At 44.1% G+C, this 20,169-nt stretch overlaps 1 protein-coding gene across 2 annotated transcripts; it reads right to left on the bottom strand.

Annotated features, from left to right (window-relative positions):
* Positions 1 to 10,527: 10,527 nt before the first annotated feature.
* pdik1l (PDLIM1 interacting kinase 1 like) lies at positions 10,528 to 18,442 on the bottom strand. Of its 2 annotated transcripts, none has more exons than XM_007894919.2 (3): positions 18,344 to 18,442; positions 14,121 to 14,422; positions 10,528 to 13,412 (listed from the first exon to the last, which is right to left on the bottom strand). In XM_007894919.2, exons 2-3 carry the CDS (start codon positions 14,403 to 14,405, stop codon positions 12,672 to 12,674), a joined length of 1,026 nt encoding a protein of 341 aa, XP_007893110.1. In that variant the 5' UTR covers positions 14,406 to 14,422; positions 18,344 to 18,442; the 3' UTR covers positions 10,528 to 12,671. The 2 variants fall into 2 exon arrangements, with proteins under 2 accessions (XP_007893110.1, XP_007893109.1); XM_007894918.2 differs by lacking the exon at positions 18,344 to 18,442 and adding an exon at positions 15,016 to 15,308.
* Between the last annotated feature and the right edge of the window lie 1,727 nt (positions 18,443 to 20,169).

The raw sequence follows: 20,169 nt of genomic DNA, 5'->3' as shown, positions 1-20,169 counted from the left end.
CACCTTAGAAGTTAACTTTGGCTCAGTGGCTGTCGGTCAATAAAATCACCCGGTGGTGGGCGGATGGGGCAGGTTTGCTGCTCTGACTAAGGGATTCAGTGTACAAAAATCGTTGCGGAAAATTACAGGTGGTTTCTCTTAGCCAGGCTTTTTTTTCTCTCTCCTCAGTAATTGCTGCTTTATTTGAAAACAGAAGGCACTGGGAACATGCCTCACAGGTCTGTGCGCAATTGGCTGCCGCGTTCGCCCACAAATAAACAGTCAATTCACTTCACAGTATATTCTGTGATGCGCTTTGGGACGTCTAGAAGACGTGAAAAGCGCTATATCAAATGCAAGGATTATTATTATTATTATCTATGAAGAGAGGAACAAAAACAGAGAGAGCCGGGAAAACTCAGCAGGTCAGGCAGCATCTATGGAGAGAGGAAAGTGAGTCAATGTTTCGGGTCCACGACCCTTGGTCAGAAAAGAACAGTATTTTGTGTTTTGTCTATGGAGAGAGGGATGTGAGTCAACGTTTCAGTTCAATGACTTTTCGTCAGAACTGTTATGGCTCAGGTATGATGGGCCGAATGATCTCCTTCTGTGCTGTAATATTCTATGACCTGAAATGTTAACTCACTTTTCTCTCTCCGTAGATGCTGCCTCCTGACCTGCTGAGTGTTCCCAGCAACTTCTGTTTTTATTTCAGATCTTCAGCATCTGCAGTATTTTGCCCTTTGCTGCTTTATTTGAGGTAAGCCGTGCCTGGACACTGGCTGACTGTGGAACATGTGAGTCTGCGGCCAACGCAGGGGATGGAGCAGCGTTACTCAAAACAGGACCCCTGGGTCTGAGACGCATTTGTTAGTGAAACTTTAAACCCAGAACTTGGGGGTATATAGCCTTATACTGAGTGGTGTGCATTCCCTGACAACCCACCACCACCACCACTGACCTGAGCCCTAAAGTGTTTATTAAAAATCCAATAATTGTTCTTAATAAATCCTTAAAAAATAATAATAATAATTTGCTCTCTCAATCCACAACTGTTTGCGGGACAATGCTATGCACAATTGGCTGCCGCATTTCACCCACAAAATATAATTAACTTTATTTTACAGTTTATTCTGTGAAGCCCTTTGTGACAACAACAAAATTATATTTGTATAGCACCTATATCAAATGCAAGGATTATTATTATTATTATTATAATTATTGGAGCTAAAATTCCTGAGCAGGGCTGAATGACTGATGCCCTCACCCCACCATCACAGGATGCATCAAACAGTAAAAGGGAAGCAGCAATCAGAACTGGTGCACGTACACTACTGAATGCAAAACTGTCAGATGCAAAACACACTTGTAAAGGTTCAGAGATCAGGCTGAGCTGTACATGAGCTGAGTTATGCTTTTGTTCTGCTTTTCCTCCCTCGCTCTCACTAGCCACTGCCACATCTGCTCCAGCTTAAACACAAAATTAGCCTGAAACTTGCATCACAGCAGCTTGGCATTTCCTCATGTGTTAGAAGGTGTGTTGGGTTTGCTCTGAATCCTCACTTGTCCTTTCCAAGCGATGGACACTCAGCATGTCAGCATGCCTTTAACACTTCTCACATTTTGCCCACAGATGTGTTGTCGATTCACTTTACAGTATATTCTGTGAAGCGCCTTGAGACGTCTCAAAGACATGAAAAGGCTCAATATCAAATGCAAGGATTATTATTATTATTATGACTCCCAAGGATCTCTATACAGAAATCGATTCAGATAGATTGTCATTAATACTTAATATTGGAAGTACGAACGTACAACTGAAAGTCCAAACGTGGCTTTAAAACTTTAAGTTGTTTTGTGTAGGAAGATCTTCCCTCAAGCAAGCCTTCAAGACCTTCCTGAACTAGGCCTTACGTGTGAGAATAGACTATGGTGAGACACAATCAGAGGAAAAGGCAGATTGTGTGTGTCTGTGTGAGGGAGGATCAGGAGGGTGGGGAGTAAACTTTGTATAATCTGTGAAACAACCAATGAAAAATACAGATAGTTTTTTGGCCAGGCCAATGGATCTGGTGGTGGGGGCTGGGGGTACGGAGTATTGCGTCGCCTTGCTCTGTCTTTATCCATTTTTAATTCTTAAGACTTATCTCTTTCATGGCCCCTATGGTCACCTCCTGCCCAACTCAGCTTCCAACTCCATCCATACGCAGAGCTTCCAGATGCCGTCCTGCATGAAGGGCACTACATAAATGCAAGTTGTTTTTGTTGATGCTTATGATGTTGGAGGTTCTGGGACTGATTCACTGCCTGAGCCACTTTCAGTGGGTGGGCAGGCATGTGGGTGGGGAAGGCCCTCATTGAACTCAATGAAGGGAATTCCCAATCATAACTCTCATCATAAAACTCATTAAATTCATAGATATCTGGAGATAAACCCCAGTTCCCAGTGATTCCATCTTTGATTTCTTCTATTACTGTCTCATTTCTTGTAGATTTGCTCATGAAAATTGCAGCTAACAACCCCTAGAAGTGGCATCAGCGTCTCAGCTGTATACTGCACTCCATGTTGGGTGTTGCAGTATTTCGTGTAATAGTGATCTTTGCATACAATATACCACCTGTGCAGTGCTGGCATATCTGTGAGGTTAATCATTAAAGCTGAACTGTAGAGAAAAATACGTCTGTCAGACAAAAGCAATAGTTTAAAGACCAAATAGTAAATTCTTATCTTGTACTTTTTATTTGAAGGAAAGAATTTGCACTGCAGTTCTCATCAAAATAGAATTACAGGTTCTTTCTGTGAATGGCCTTTGCTCTCCTGTTCTGTGAATGGCCTTTGCTCTCCTGTTCTGGCTTCTGACCTATAACAAGGTGCAGACCCAGCAGAGAGCTGGGATGAAGATAACTGATGTTTGAAGTGAGTGATGCTCAGTTTGCTTCCCGCGTCGATGTCTGTGACACATTGATGTTCGGACCAATTGCTGGTCAACCTGTGAGAATCAGCCAGGAAAAGCACAGCATTGGAGTGTGGCATCAGAGGTTACGTCTGACATCTAGAGGAAAATGGGACACTTTTCAATGTATGGGGAGCAGGAGCAGTTCAACACCGAGAGGGGAACCAAGTCTTATTGAGGTTTGGTATAGTACAACCCTGAGAGGGGGATCTCCAGCCCAAGACTATAAGCAGTGATGGTTCTGCTGAACTCTCAGAGAATTTGATCCTCTGAGGATGAGTGAAATATGAGCACATCTGGACAGCTGTGGATTCCTGTTAAGTGTGGAAATGGAAAATAATTGGCTATAAATCTTACAGGAGGAGCTGTGGCAACTTCCTGCTCTGGGCCTCTTCATTTGTTGAACTGCTGAAAACGGAAGGTCAGATTCAGAGTCAAAGGTTTCTATTGCATGTTTAAACCCCAGCTTCTGGTACCAAGGCATTCAGAGAACTGCAGAACGTGAGGTAGAGATATGTGTATACGTATGGAAGTGTCTGTATTCTGTAAGTGTGAAGATGCATGTGAAAGAATGTATATCGGTGTTTATGTACCTTGGCTCAGTGGTAGCATACATGCCTATGGGTCAGAAGGTTGGTTTAAGCCTAAACCCATTGGGATGAATTTGGGGTTTAGTCTGACCCTCCAGAGCATTGTGTTGTTGGACAAGTCATCCTTTGGATGAGACAATAAAGCAAGATCCTATCAGCCTGTTCAGGTGAATGTTAAAAATACCACAACAGTATTGGAAAAGAAGAGATCAACAGTAGAAAGGACTCCTAACTGCATAAACGCTAGCACCAGCTCAGCCCTGAGAGTAGCCCACATACGTAGATACACATACACACTCATATACACACAGACATGCATAGAATCACATACACAGATGAGAGTCGGGCTCCTATAAGGATTACTTACAGCAGCAGCTGCACTGAATCAGAAAGCAGCAGCTGGGGTGTCTCTGGAATAGGCCTATCCCAGCTCCATCAGTGGACTGCTCTGTGCTAGGGGGAATGCTCCTTCCCACAGCCTCCTGTCAGCATCCAGCTAACGAGAGCTTCATCCCATCCGCAAACACCTGCTAAAGCTCCACTATCAGCTGACTTTACAGTCTCAGAAAACAACAGTGATGCAGTGAGACTCACGCCCCCCCCACCATACATACACACACACACGGCATCAGTGAGAAGCAGGGATTCCACCAATGGTGCCACCCATCTATGGCTAACCATTGCAATGCCAAAGCTTGTAGAAGAACTCGGATATGCTATGACACAGGAGGTGATCAATTGTTTCTGCGCTGGGCAAACAAGGAACCGCTTGAGAACAAATTATGAAACACAAGGATTACAGTATTGTATTTACAGAAGCTGCTGAGAGCTAACCCCCTGCCTCCCTCTGGTGGGCACAGCTCGGATGCTCAATTTACTCAAGACATAACGACACACAAACACTGCTGACTACAGCAAAAATTAGAGTGAGTGAAGCATATTCATACACCTTCGTTATCTCACGACAGAATCGTTGTCAGATTCACAGAAACATTGCTTTAACTTTTTTTTTTGAACGGCTAACATGAGGTGTGGGTGTCAGAGTGGGGGAATGCGGGGAGGGTGTAGGTGGAGACAGGCTTGGGGTTTAAAAGCCTGATAGAGTGCAGGAGAAACACAAGACAGATGAAGGGACGAACTCAACAGTATGGAGGGAAATGGAGCAATGAGTCTGGAATTCAACGGAGTGTTACATGCAGAGATCAGGGATTAGGTGTCAGGCAGGTTGTGCACTGAGTGAGTGTGGCAGGTAATCACTGGTCCCTGTATGTTACCAGGCAGCCAATGTCACAAAGCTCCAGTTGGCTGATTTGCCCCTTGAGCCCACAATGTCACAATGAAGTGTAGATGAGGCCGATCTCATAAGAAACACTTACTGCAGTGTTGCAGCAGCTGCTTAACCTGGGACCAGCGGAATAAGGCAACGAGTGAGCCTTGGGGGAACGGGCGGGGGGTCAGGAGGATAGGTAATGGGGCCCCACCCGCAGCGAGGGCAACAGACACTTTTATTATTAATCCTACGTTCCATCTATTTCCACACATCCCCTGTTTTTACTGGGTCGGTGTTTATCGAGTTCCGTTCGTCTGAAGGACTTCCTTCTCATTTCTCCCCCATTTCCTTTTTGCTGGCTCTGGTTCTCCACCCTCTTGTCTCTGATGAGGACTGTTGCTGCCTTCCTCTCTGCTTCCAGCCTTCACCACCGACAGTGGTCCATTGCCAGCAATTGCTCGCCTTGCGCACCAGGTGGCGCTGCGGCTCGACAGGTAACTGGAGCAAATGCTGGAAACCACAACGACGACAACTACTACTACTTGTATTTACAACGCGCCCTCCACACCGGGAGGACGGCCCAAGGTGCTGGACATTCAGGGGTCAGGACCCGAGCGTGGGGGAGGGGTGAGGGAAGGCAGCGAGGTGGCGGCGCGGCTGAAGGCACGATCGAAGAGGAGGGTCATGAGACTGGCCATGGAGCCCGCTGAATGGAGGGAGCGGGCAGGTTGGTAGGGAGCCAGCGGGTCAGAGCGGTAGGAGGGGGCGAGGCCATGGATGGCCTTGAAAGTGAGGACGAGGATCTTGAATTTGATCCTCTGGGGGATGGGGAGCCAGTGGAGCCGGGCGAGGGTGGGAGTGATGGGGTCACGGAGCCTGGTGCGCGAGAGTGCAGAGTTTTGGATGATCTGCAGCTTGTGAAGGGAAGAGTTCGGAAGAGGGAGTTTCCATATCGAGCCTTGAGGTGACGAATGCGTGGGTGAGAGTTTTGGCAGCCTGAGGTAGTGGCGGAGTCTGGCAATGTTGCTGAGGTGATGGCACGGATGTGGGAGAGAAAGGACAGTTCAGGGTCAAACAAGACTCCTAGGTTCCTGACTGGCTTAGTGAGGTTGAGTGTGCATCCATGGGGGCTGATGCTGCCAGTGTCCGAGGTGCAGAGGCGCTGGCGCGAGCTAATCAGGAAGGCCTCGGTCTTGCTGACGTTCATTTGGAAAGTTGTCCCTCGTCCAGGATTTGATGTCCGTCAGGATGCCAGTCGTCCTGGAGTTGAGGGTGGAGACAATGAGATAGAGCTGGGTGTCATCCGCATGCATGTGGAAATTTACCCCATGTCTGCGGATTATATCATCAAGGGGGAGCATGTAGAGGAGGGGACCGAGGACAGAGCACTGAGGAATGCCGCACGAGACGGTGTGGGGGCTGGAGAAGCCGTTTGAGAGACGAAGTGGAGGCAGTGCGAAAGGTAGGACCTGAACCAGTCAAGGACAGAACCTTGAAGGTTGAGATGGGAGGAGAGGCGGTGGAGGAGACTTGAGTGGTCCACAGTATCAAAGGCGGCGGAGAGGTCGAGGAGGCAAATGGTGATGATGATAGTGGAGGGGGTGACAGGCTCAAAGATGTGGAAGAAGGATGGAAATGTCCATCAGGTGAGTAAGCACTGAAGAGAAAGGTCAGAACCATCTCAGACCTGAAGCACTGATCTCTTCCTCTTGTTATTTTCATTTTGCCCACGGAATATACAGTCAATTCACTATGCAATATTCTGTGAAGAGCTTTGAGACGTCTCAAGGACGTGATAAGGCCTTATATCAAAAGCAAGGATTGTTATTATTAGCAATTCTTCTGGTTCACATGGTTTATTGGAGTCTAGCTGTTGTTTCAGAATTTGTCAAGTTCTGTCATGAGAACTTCCTTCATTTGTTCTCCTCCGCTAACAATTTAGCCACTCTGCTGACTGAGCACAATGGAGATCGAGGCGCAGATACATAGATTCAGGTCACAAGCTCCAACAAGAAAGACTTCACTAGTGACAGTGCAATGCAGGGCAGGCAGCAGAAACTCTTGTATATTGGCTCTTGAAGGGCCTGACACAAGTAGGGATACTTCAGTGCTGAATCATTGCAAGATTAACCCTGAAACTGGTGTACAGCTCTCGAGATTCGCAAGACATACATCAGCAGGAAATCCAACCCACCCACACAGCAATGACTATCCATCTCAGACAATATTTATTCGTAACAAATAACAATATTATATTAAAACGACGTCTCTGCAGCAGCAATGGATACAAGTGTATTCTTCAGACAGCTCATTAGAGTGTGTGAGACTTGTAATATCTGAACTTTCCCACATTAACCCAAAGTGTCTTGTGGTCTCATAGGCCCAGTGGATTGGGTGTGAAGCACTAGATTTATAAAAAAAAATTCGAAAAGATTTATCTATCCCAATTATTATTTGGTAAAGGTCTGACAGCGGAATATGCCTGAAAAAAAATAAGCTTGAGGAGGTATCCCACGTCGTCTATCTGCAATATATTAGAAACGATTTGGGTTATAATCTTGTAGGGAGCATTTGTTACTACTGTACCTCCTACCCTCAGTATGTATCCAAAATATGATTTCCAAATCTTACACAAACTGGAAGGGGATGCTACTTATTGCAGTAAGGTTCTGCTTAAGGACAAAATATGGGATATTCAGCCATCATAGACTAATAATACCCAAATATAAGCTCTATATATTTATGTATATATTATCTGTCACTACTAACGAGTTTCACTGGATAGGGCAAACCACATTTTCTAAGCTAAAGTAACCTAAACTGTTAAGGTGGAACAGAACTTTGGGCTGGTAATTTGAGGTAGAAGCACAAGATGAGGTCAGATGTAGGTTATGCAGCTGAAAGCCATCTATTCTTGGGAGAACAAGAACATTCTACTGTGTTGTTTATTATTAACCCCAAGATCTCGTGTTTTGAACCTGATCTTGCTCTTCCTGATGTTTCTATCAACGATTTACCCTTCCTATGTTAATGCCATTAGTTCACCCAAGTGAAAGCTAATGTGTTGATAACTATCAGCACACTGTGAAAATATACACACATCAAATTTTCACCTCTATTCATGGTAGTGCCAGGTTGGAACATGCGCACACACTTTGGTTGCTCTCAGCAGGATAAATGCATTTTGCTACAGCAGGCTTGACAAAATCCCCTTTCAATTGAACAACTGTGCCATGTTTCATTGAATGTAATCCCATTAGTTTAACCACAGCAAGAGAGCTCATAAGGCCTTCAAACAAGTAATGGATGTGTAGAGGCAACGACTTGTTCTGAGTAGCCTGGCTGTATATTTCCACCAGAGGCAGCCTGGAGGCAGCGTGCACCTCAGAAACAACTAAATGCTAAAAAAAAAAGTGATTCTAAACAGCTGTAAACTGGCAGCTAAACAAATCTGTTCCATGGACCAAAATAAATATCTTGCCACCACAAAATGTCATGCACCTGGCTATTAATACTGGGCTACTGTCAGAACAATTTACTGAAATTGTTAAACGCTGACTAGTTAGTGCACCACTTAGCATTGTATTTATCCTGCGATAACAGTAAATTCTCTGAGGATTCACACATCGTGGTGGGGGGAAGCAGAGAAATCATTATCCAGGTTTAAACTGACATTTCAGAGACTCAAACAGTTTGCCCATTTTAACTAAGGATTTCTACCATCCAGTGACATTTCTGACTCTTTCCCCAGTCGGTGATGGATTAGCACCTTGGCAATCATCCAACAGCCTCATGTTTAATTCAGGTGTCAGTACAGGAACATTCAGCTTGCGAGCTGAGGAATATTAATCAGCAGAGTAAAAACTGTCACATCTGGTGCCTCTATAATCTGGCCGACAAGATTAATCACCAAATTCTGAGGATATTTCATAAACATTAAGAGGCCCGAGGATATAAAAATGATCTGGGGACCATGAGATTCCATTGGGTAAAAGGTCTTCTCTGATGAACAATAATCTTTGAACGAGTCGTTATGTGAAGCAGCCTGGGAGCAAATATGGTACATTAGTATTCCAGAAAGAACGCTTTGTGTTGTCAACATTTATCTTATAAAGTTTGGGTCATATTGAAGGTGACCCATGGTCAATAGTGGACCATGTTGGACTGTAAAATGTAATTGTTTGATTCGTGGGTCTAAGCTAATGCTAATTCTCAGGTGAGATATGAAGCACATGTAACTGCTTAGGAAAATCCGGATTTTTCATTTACAATTCAATTACCTTTCATGTCCTGACACGTGAAATATTAAAACAATTGTTGGAACAGACATTGGCACTGGCACACCTTTGGCGCAGGCAAGATGGAGATAGCACCTGGCAAGAGGAAGTTTTGAACACACAAATCGCCACTTAATTTCAACACAAGTATTCAATACAAGCAGGAAAAAACAGCAACCAACGTCAGTTCCAATTCCGAAGCCAATGTTTCGGTGAGGAAGGAATATCATTCGAAGAGAGGCAACAGAGCATGTGCACGTCTCTGAGATGGGGACGTTCTTTTATTGGTATGAAAATAAGCAGCCACAGGGTTGTGGCCGCTTTCGCCTTCTGGCCCAAGATTATATCTGTTCACATCTCTATCTTCTCATTACCCACGGTTTAGGAAAGCACTGTCAGCAATCTTGCTCGCAGCAATGTGTACTCAGCGCAGCATTGAAACGTCTTATCAAAAGACGCTTTACAGCAGCCAATTGCTTTCAGTTTTTTAAAGAGCTGCGATTAATTATCACACGCTATTCGAAGGGACGGACAGACAGCGATATTTAAACCGTCAGCCTCTACCTATCCACAGGCTTCAGCTTTGCCAAGATACAAAGAGTTTGTTTATCAGTAAGCAGCAAGCGAGCTATGGGTTGAGTAGATAACAGCCACAGGAGAGCAAACGTTTCCACCCTCTGGTCTCGGCTCTCAATTGCTTCGGTTTCTAGCAATACTAGATTGAACACGAGGGTGGTTGAGCAATTGTTTTTAACTATTTGCTTCACCAACAGGTTTACTGGACCCTGCACTTCGACACACTTTGCATTAAGGGAAATGACAGCTTATGTTTTCCAACAGTTTCATTCTTGAAAATTACGATAATCAACCTAATTTTTTCAAGCACATTTAAAAAAAAATCCATCTCATTTCATTTGGACATTGTTTGGTAGGGTTGAGGATGTCCGTTAATCAAGTTTGTTATTATTATTGAAATTATTTTAAAGAGACAAATTAGTGTGCCTGTTGGAAAACATTTGCCATCAGATTCCATAAAATACACCATTTAAGTGACTTACTAATTCCACAATTTTTCTCTAAAATATTTTCCATACACACAATTTAAGTGTAGTTAAATTGTGTGTATGGGTTGAACAGGAGATAATAGCACTTACCTTTAATGATTCTGCCCTTTAGTTCTTCACCTGACTAGCTCCTCGAAGAGACTAATTCCAGAGATGTTAGAAATCAGCCATTAATGCCTCTCATATAGACCTATTAAGCAATTAATGTAGCGAGATAAGTTAACATCGTGGTCACTGTGTGATGTGTTTGGTGTGGGCTGATGATGTATGAGGCAGATACTGCCAATATGATTGGTGTCGGCCTGCAATTGGCAATGGGCAACACGGTTAGCAGTATAAAAATGCAAGGATTATCACATTGCAAGGAAATAAAAGTGAGTATTAAATACAGAATTATTTTTCATAGAATTTTATTTATACATATTACAACAGGAATAAGTTACACAATCTTACAAATGTCACACAATAAAGTTTACAGTTTAATACAAGTTTATCTCGTTAAAGTAGAAGGTAACCCACTTAAAGTAGTGCCTTGAATTTACTTTCTTTGAATTAACAACTAAATCTGCAGCCAGATGTAACAATATAATAATAATCCTTGCATTTGATATAGCGCCTTATCCTGTCTTCAAGACATCTCAAAGTGCTTCACAGAATATACTGTAAAGTGAATTGACTGTATATTTTGTGGGTGAAATATACCAGCCAATTGCCCACAGCAGTGTTCCACAAAGAGTCGTGGATTGAGTGACCAATGTTTAAAAAAAAAGGAATTATTACCCCAGACAAGCAATCCGCCAATCGACTAACAACCGGGTTCCTACTTACTGCTAGGTAAACAGAGGCACGTACAGTAAGGAAATTTGCCCAACGTTTCGCCCTGCTGGGAATCAAAGCCAGGTCTCGCACTTGCGAGGCAAGTGCTCTAACCACTGAGCTCCTCAATTTAACTTGATAGGAATACTAATGGAAGTGCAATCCTGAGCTTATGTTTGAATAAAAATTGCATCTTCACGGCACAATGCAGTGAGAGCATCAGTTCTTTCAGAATCCAGAGCTTCTGGAATGTTAAACAGCAGCAGTAGAATACAGTGCTCCATTTTCTGAGGTGCATAATACTCCGCTTTTATGTAGGTCATTTGAATTTCCCTTAAGCAACACACTAAAGGAGTGATTACCTCTGATGTATTGTACTCTTTCATCAAACCATTATATTTTAATTTGATGAAAAGCTGAACACATCAAGGCAAATTGAGTTTCTAATTTAAGGTCCACTCAAGGCGAAGCCAATAAAAATCCACTCTATACACCCAAGCTGACTCTTTATTTAATCAATTGATGAAAATGGCTATTTTCTCTATACTTACCAGTCTACGAACAGTGTTATTTTCTCTAATAATTCTTCAATATGTTGTGAAACATCAGGTCGAAAGTTCCAGTTGTCTGTCTGATAGGACAGTTACTTTTACTACCCCATTTGCAAAATGAATAGAAAGCCCTCATCTTTAGTAACCAATACCACAGAGAGGAGAAAAAAAAGGTAGGGTTTCACATTTGGGATGGACAGAGTGAGTAAGTAAGAAAGAGCTCGCTCATTTACAAAGTTCCAGGCTCCAGAAGCATAATAAACTCCCAGGAGCAAGTAGAAATTTGGACCTGGATCCCAAGAGGTCACATTCATCCTTTGAAACACTTAAACTTTGAACGTCTTTTATTGATAACAACAGCTTATATCAAAATTGCATTGGATTCTAGAAAGTTGCTTAATGTTTTTTTCCTCCAATACAGCTGAGTTACTAATTACAAGTCAGTTCAACTGACAAACATGTCTAATGGTGGCAGATTCAGATGTGAAAAAGCCCACAGTCCAAACAATTCCACACCCAACTAAAACATGCTATGTTTCAGGAAATGCCTGGACTTGGAATCCTAAGTGAAAAAAGTAGAAAAGAGCTGAATAAAAAAATCTTAATGGGCATCTATTATCCTTTTTCAAAAGAGCATTGCTGTCAATTTATAACAATATTCCGGTTGTTTATAATATATGTATTTGGGGAAGAAAAATCGAGAGGGTAAAAGGGAACTTTACACTGGTGAAAAAGTTAGATATCCCCAGTCATATTTCAGATAATTTGCAACAGTTTGGATCATTTCTCAGCTACAACCTTAGCCTAACAAGTGTCATTCCGACCCAACCAGACCACACATTTTCCTGCAGCATCTCATTTCATCATAAAGTGGTTTAACTGCCAACAAATTTGGCACGTGATTTGCTAGACAAATCAAGGTTCAACTAGTCAGCTGGTATCTGGCAAATGCCCTCAGTAATATAGGGAGTGGAACAGAATATAGGTCCAAGAAGCACCAGTTTTTAGAAGCTGCAGATCATCTGTTGGACCAGTCAGAATTTGCATTTACACTTGCTTTTTGGTGGGAGATTAGGAAGAAAGGATTTGCCTGAAACACAGTTAAAACCTGGCAAAGCTCAGAAGGATCAGAGCCGGCCCTGAACACTTCAGAATTTGACAGATAGAGACTTACGCAGTCCGGCTGCACTCTCTGCATGTGATTTTACAGATTCTCAGTTCCAGTTCAAAGGCATCGGGTCTGTCTTGTGGATTTGCTGCCAGCATTTCTTTAATTAGTTGCCTCATTCCGGCATTCATTGACTTTTTCTTCACTGGGATATTAAGCTCCATTTTGGGGTTTTCCAGCAATGCTTCACCAAGAGGCACAATCTCTGATCCCTGACGGACGTAGCTTCCCAACAGTTCTTTCTTAGTCTCTGAATCTATAAATGTAATTCTCTCCAGCATAGCCCAAATGATGACACCCAATGCAAAGATGTCTGCTTTGGCTGTATAGTGACCTTCCCAAACTTCTGGGGCCATGTAAAAATCCGACCCACAAGCTGTAGAAAGCCAGCAGCGGTTTAAGTTAACTGGCTCCTTTTGCTCTGCTCCCAGGCCTGAACAGACTTTACTCAGACCAAAGTCTGCCACTTTTAGAAGAGGTTCTCCTCCTGCAGCCTCGGATCCAGTCTGAGTAATCAATATGTTATCTGGCTTCAGGTCCCGGTGGACAATTTGGTTTTTGTGTAAAAAGGCTAAGGCGCTACTGAGCTGCAGCATGAAGCTGGTGTTGGTCCTGCGATTGGGTTTCCTAGAAAGCAGATATTCGTTCATGTCCCCGCCATCACAGAAATCCATGACAAGCCAGAGATAGTAAGCGCTTCTGGAGTCAAAGCTGAGTTCCCCTTTCAATGAAGTCTCTACCAGCTTTAAAAATAAAATACAAGAGATTAGTTGCTATACAAGTTTCACCTCTATAAATAACATTTATTTAATCCTCTATCCTGGCTCAAATCTACACTCATCTCAGTTCTGTAACATCTAATACAATCACTTTACTATTTGTTTCAAAATTTGAAGATAGGAGTAGAACAGAGGCATTACATTTTACCAATTGTTAATTCTATTATTATGTTTCTCCACAGACAAGAGCTTCAGCTGGCTGGGATCAGGTCTGCTGCATCTCAGAAATACTTCTGGAGACTTTAAATGGGCCTACATTGGTTAATGTATACATGGGTGTGTATGCATGCATGATTGCATGTGGTAGACATCTATGGAAAACAAAAATGTGTAACTGGGACAGTAGCTACTAAGTAAAAAGATATCCAACAGCTACAATATTTCAAATATTGTATTCCCAATCACTTCTACAGGTTAAATATGTCAATTATTTTTCTACAGTTAAACTGTGCAAACCCACAACAGTGTAAAGTTTAATTTGCTAAAGTTGAATGAATAACTAACACTCAGATAACACATTGTCCGTTTACGTGAGGCTCTGGATTAAAATACAGTACCACCAAAGCATGCAATAACAAGAGAAATTAACTAATGAAAAGCAAAGTTAAATGAGTATTTTACAAATTCAGAAATCGATTCTTAAGCCAAGGCAAGGTGCGCTGAAACATTCACCTTGAGGTAATGAGATGAGCTGGAGCCATGGATCATCTTCTGTAGCATCCCATCTTTCTGCAGGATACACTCTTCCAGATGGATCACATTAGGATGAAGGCTTTTGATGCTGCTCAAAGCCCAGAATTCCTGCAAGGCCAGTTCCACATTTTCTGGGGCGTGGCAACGAATTTTCTTCACTGCAACCCGTGCCCCTGTTTTTCTTACCACTGCTTCATACACTACACCATAACTGCCTCGACCCAACTCACGCACCAAGCTGTACTTTGGCTCTCTACTCGCCATGGACAATTCGGAACTTACTGAGGAGAAAGGGAAACATTACATCAGAAAAACACAATATCAAATCTGTTCCTAATTACTGGCGACACAGCTGCCAATCTTACATTATTATATTTGAGAAAACACATTTTGAGAGAGAAACTTGCATTTTAGAAGATTTTTTTAAAAAAACACAATAAAATTAAACATCAAATTTGTAGAATTGCACCAGGCAGGTACTTTGTTATTTTAGGGAGCCATTGAGGTGCCCAATCAATCACCCAGACAGAAAGCAAGATTCAAACCTACAGCTCTTTGATCTATACCACCTCATGCTTTATCCACTGAGCCATTGGGTAATCTCCAAAAAAGTTATCTTTAAATAGATTTTTCAGTCATTAATCAACAAAACCATAGTTTTTAGAAACCATCAACATCAGAAGAGTACTGTAATTATTCCACTGATTTTCAGCCATAAATTACTGATTTTCCCTCAGGAAATTAGTAAATACACTGCTTTTGTGATTGCCTTGCCTCAGGTTTTAAATGTTTTGTTGTTCCAAAATCTTGCCTGGCTAATTTAATGTTTTTGTAAGCAATATGCTCTCCCTCCAATGGTAGGTCACATAGATACCTTGGGCTCTCATCGCTATCCTCTCTGAGAATTAGGTCAAGGTCTCCTGTGGCACTGTACAACTTCCAGTCTCCAAACATGCTGAACACAAACAGTCTCACAGGACTCAAAAGGTAAAAACAAGGTATTCCATTACAAGACACAACCCACCCACTATTGTATTGTATTCACTGCCACAAAGGTGGGGCCAGTCCCCATTAGTGCAGAGATCAGACACTATTGTATGTAGTCATACTGCTTTACTACGTCAAAAGGCAGAAGTTGAAGCCACAGATGACTCTTACCTTCTAGCACCTTCTTGTTAACGTATAAAACAATGGAATATGGAGGTTGTTGCTGAAGTATGTTATGCCAATGCAGCTAAATTTTCCTCTCTAAACAGGCCTCAATTTCAGTGAATATTGTATCTAGGCACTGACTTGCTCCAGCATCAAGACAAAGCATGATATTTGCGATACCAAATGTGGTGCTGTTTGCAGTGCACCATCCCACCTGCATTTCACATCAATATGACATCATTATGATCATCAACGTGCCAGTCAACTTGTAAAATATCAGTGGATACTGCATGTTTATAAGCCAAGTAACGATTTTTATTTGCAAGACAGACTTCCAAAATCCATAATTCTGAAGTTCAGTCAGGTCAATCTAGCCCAAATGCATTTTAAGTGAGACAGTATATTAGTCTCCCTCTTTCTGTAACTGTGAAGATTGTGGCTGAAGGTGAAGGATTCGAATAGAAAAGGGTATCTATGAACAGAAAGACTTCTACAATACTGGAATCCACAGACAACACATTAGTGGAGAACAGCTGGTCAGTTAAATAATATTTTATCAGTGCTCAGTTCTCTAGTGCATCAATTGCACTAACATTCCATCTCTGGTTATACCATCCACGTGCTATCAATTGATCTTTCGTTGAAATTTAAGACACAGTTGGAGTAATACTACTTTCCCCCTGGTTTCTCATTCTCAAACTGATAATGACATTTGCTAGACTTTCCACTGTAGTGCCTTGGTTAGTTCATTTCAGAACTTCTCACAATTCTGCAGAGCAAAAGTAGATTGACTTTGGTGAATATGGGTTGGTGAATCACAAAAATAGAGTCATGTGATGTGCCAGCTTTGCCCCAACCACAAGATTTAATGCAGATAAACTACACACGCATACTGCATAAATGCACACACAGGCACACACATGCAAGGAAGTCCATTTCTGAATTTGTGAGGAACTCAATCTGGACACCTGCCAAAAGCGCCGCTGTTCAATGTCAATGCCTCTGTTCTCTTCCCCTCCCTCCAGACTATCAATTGTTAACCAGCACTGCTCACATATCCAAGTGAGATAAATCAAATAAACCTAGACCCCATTTCACTCCAAGATCATTCCACTTGTGGAGCTTTTAAAAAAAAACTTTTAAAATAGTTGTGTTACTTCACATTACAGAATGTTTTGACTGTAATAATCTAGGACGTGGTGCAAATAAATCTTGGGTGCAATGATAGAGGGAATAAATTCAGAATTTTGCTAGGTACAACTGTATATATGTGGTGTACAAACAATTAAGAGGTAGGCTAGCTGAAGGGAAGAGTGAGGCACACGATCGCTATATCAATGTTGAGGAAGATTTACATTTTCCAGGTAAATCAGTCTATGGAAAGCTATTTATCTTGCTACAATTTATGAATAACTTTACGTTTTGAACTTTCTGTGAGTTGGTTTGGAGACGCTTAAACGTGGTGCTGTTTCCACATGTTTTAAGACACCCAGCTGACCAAAAAAATCGGTTTATAACTGCATATCGTACATGGAAGTAATGATGCGTTCAGCCAGTAATACCTGCATTAATAAACAATTACCAACAACCAAGGACTAGCAGTGTTATATGATGAATCATATAGCCAACTTAGCTAAGGATGATTGCCACCCTCATGATGTTTTTTTTTAAAAAAACGACTTCCATTTGCAGTTTTCCTTTGTACTGCTTGGCAAGCTTTCCGCTTCTCAGACCGTGAAGTAGATACACGGAGGCGCTTGGAAGACAAGGGAAATCATCCGGCATTCCACTCCAATTATTTAATCTAATCGCAGCGCTTAATCGGTATCCCTGTATAGTTTCTGCGCACCGGAACACACCCGTGTTCCCAAAACATTATCCTTCGTTTCCCGCCCTGCTGACCCCAAGGGACGTTGGTTGCACTTGCACAAATGTCATTCCATGTTGATAAAAAAAAATATCCCAATCTGTGTGCCTACCTACCCTTTCTTTCCATGAAATGGAACCGACTAGCCCTCTCGGCCAGCCATCTCTACAGCCTAGCTATGCTGGATGAAGGGATTAAGACTAGGACAGCATCACCTGTCAACAAATGATGCTGTATTGAGGACACAAGCGGCCATAAGGCATGGAACAAAATGAAACAAAAGACCCTGAGACTTCCCTAAAGCAGTGTGCGCGCACAGCAGACGGCATTTCAGAGCAGTCCATATATAATGGCGGTCCGGGAGGAGGACTTCGGCTCACACGCCTCACTCCCTCACATCCCTGGGATGATGGTGGTGGTGGGGGGGGGTCGCCGACAAGTCCATTGGGGAGAGATGAACTGCCCTTCCAAACACTGCCATTGCTCCGCCGCACGTGACAGCAACAAAAACATTGGGGCGACATGTTGCTGAGCGCAGCGTTTCTGCCTCGGCCCCGTGGGTGCCCACAAGGGGAAGAGGAAGGAGGAGGAGGAGGAGAAGCAAATGACATCAATTTGGGTTTAAAAAAATGTAGACATCCACCGGGAAACACACCGGTCGCCCACCCCGCCCGTGCACCCCGCCGACCAACCCCCTCCAGATATACACTGAAGTCATTCAATGCCACGGCTGCGTGGGAGGTTACCTGCCCCCGCGTGAACAGTCACTACACCGACACAGCGACGGCAGGACGTGGCCGAGCGCTCTCGAGACACTGACCCAATGGACACCATCAAACGCTGACTGGTCACTAACTCCTCCTCAGCCGCTGTGCCGGTCGCTGCCGGTGTCTTGAGTGACCGTCTACCTGCGCCCCTCACCTGGGCTCTGCCTTAAGGCCGCGGCCACCTGCGGCCGGTCCTCCTCCCCCACCCTCCCCCACAGGCGGGCATCACATCAGGGCACAGGCCGCCGCCACATTAAACAGACGTTAACCGCAGAAAGGCAGCGGCTCCGCTCCCGGGACAGCAGCCGGTGCCCGCACGTGGCTTTCAGTCACTCGGCGGGCGAGGACCCGGGCCCTCGCCCGCCGGGCCGCCCCTCTACCCCGCATTCAAACGGCGCCCCGCGGCCGGCGGTTACCTGAGCGAGCGCAGCCCCCGGCTCCCCGGCCATTGCATCGCTTCCCGCGCCGCCACCGCCACCCGCCACTGCGCGAGCGCAGCCTTCAAACAGCTGTCACTCACTCCGGCCACGCCTCCCCGTCACCTCACCCCGTCGCCTGACTCCGCCCCCCTGGCCTAGCCCCGCCCCCTTACACCCCACCGAGCCCAGTCCCACATCAATCACCCTGACCCCGCCCCCACCGAGCCCAGCCCATCAACAACAACAACACAACAACAACAACAACAACAACAAGATTCCATTTGTAAAGCACCTTTCACGTCAGGAGGACGTCCCAAGGCGCTGCACAGTTGGGTCATGACCCGAGCATTGGGGGGGAATGGTCAGGGTGAGGCGAGGGAGGGAGGGAGCGAGGAGGGGGGAAATGGTCAGGGTGAGGGGAGGGAAGGGAGGGAGCGAGGAGGGGGAAGAGAGTCGAGAGCGGAGCTGAAGGCACAGTCAAAGAGAAAGGTCTTGAGACCGGCCTTGAAGGAGGAAAGGGAGGAAGCGGCGAAGGCACTGGGGGATAGAGTTCCAGAGCCTCAGGGCTGAGAGGCTGAAGGCTCAGCCACCGATGGTAGGGCGGTTGGGGCGGGGGACGTGGAGCAGACCGGAGCCAGAGGAACGGAGGGTACGGGCAGGTAGGTAGGGGGATAATAGGTCGGAGAGGTAGGGGGGAGCGAGGCCGTGAATGGCCTTGTAGGTGAGGATGAGGATCTTGAATCACCCTGATCCCGCCCCCACTGAGGACGCCCTCAAGTGACCCACACAGTAACACTAATCATTTGCATCGCTCACCATAATAATAATAATCTTGGCATTTGATGCAGCGCCTTATCACGTCTTCTCGATGTCTCAAAGCACTCCACCGAAATAGACTTTAAAGTGAATTGACTGCATATTTGTGGGCGAAAAGCGGCAGCCAACTGCGCGCAGCAGCGTCCCCCACAATCAGTCGTGGATTGAAAATGACCAAGTTATTATTATTTCGTAGGGATTATTACTTAGGCGTGTACACCATAAACGTCTCCAAACGGTATACAAAGTGACATTGATTTGAAATGAGGTGAATATTATGCTGTGGGTAGGTAAGGCAAGCCACAAGCAACGTCCCATGAAGATCAACCCTCATCTGGAAGGAGATGTGAGGGGCGATCAAGCCCTTGTAGCAGTTTTCTTAATTTTCCCTTCAATGAGGCCAGGATGCCATGGCTCCCTCACACAGAGTTGCCCAAATATAATGGATCCATGGGTATCCAGAACACCTTCACTGACTATATAACAGCATAGCTGTTCTCAATGTTTCTCTGGATTAGGTGGATCCGAATCAGCAATTTTCATCTGTCAACACACATCTTGGGTGGAGGGAAGGAGAGGAAACGCAGTGAGGGAGAGAGGTATCTGATTAATTTGACACTGTCTGCCCTAGAGACATGCACAGAAATAAGTTGATGTTACGCAAGAAAGGGAAGCGCTACACACTAACCCATTCCCCGGGCTTTCCCTTCATTCAATCCTTCAGTTAAAACAAACATCTGATCAGGAATCACCGGTCAGAGCCCATTCCTGCTCTTTGTGGGATTACAATGGAGAGATTCTCTGTGAATAAGTAAAGTTGTTATACGAGAAAAGATATAATCTTGTAACGTTTAATGCAGTGAATTGTCCATTTTCTTGGTATGACCCAAATGCTGGGATGTTACTTCCCTCCTTCAACAACAATAACAAATTATATTTGTACAATGCCTTTCACGTTGGGAGGATGTCCCAAAGCGCTGGACAGTCAGAGATTTGAACCCGAGCAG

Source organism: Callorhinchus milii, unplaced genomic scaffold (assembly GCF_018977255.1).
Source record: "Callorhinchus milii isolate IMCB2004 unplaced genomic scaffold, IMCB_Cmil_1.0 Scaffold10, whole genome shotgun sequence".
NCBI lineage: Eukaryota > Metazoa > Chordata > Chondrichthyes > Chimaeriformes > Callorhinchidae > Callorhinchus > Callorhinchus milii.
This window is presented reverse-complemented; position numbering and strand designations above follow the sequence as displayed.

What these genes read in the sequence shown, in the direction of transcription:
- pdik1l (XM_007894918.2), bottom strand. An exon ending in GCTCATCTCATTACCTCAAG is followed by an intron (nt 13,413 to 14,120) that starts GTGAATGTTTCA and finishes TTATTTTTAAAG; the next exon opens with CTGGTAGAGACTTCATTGAA.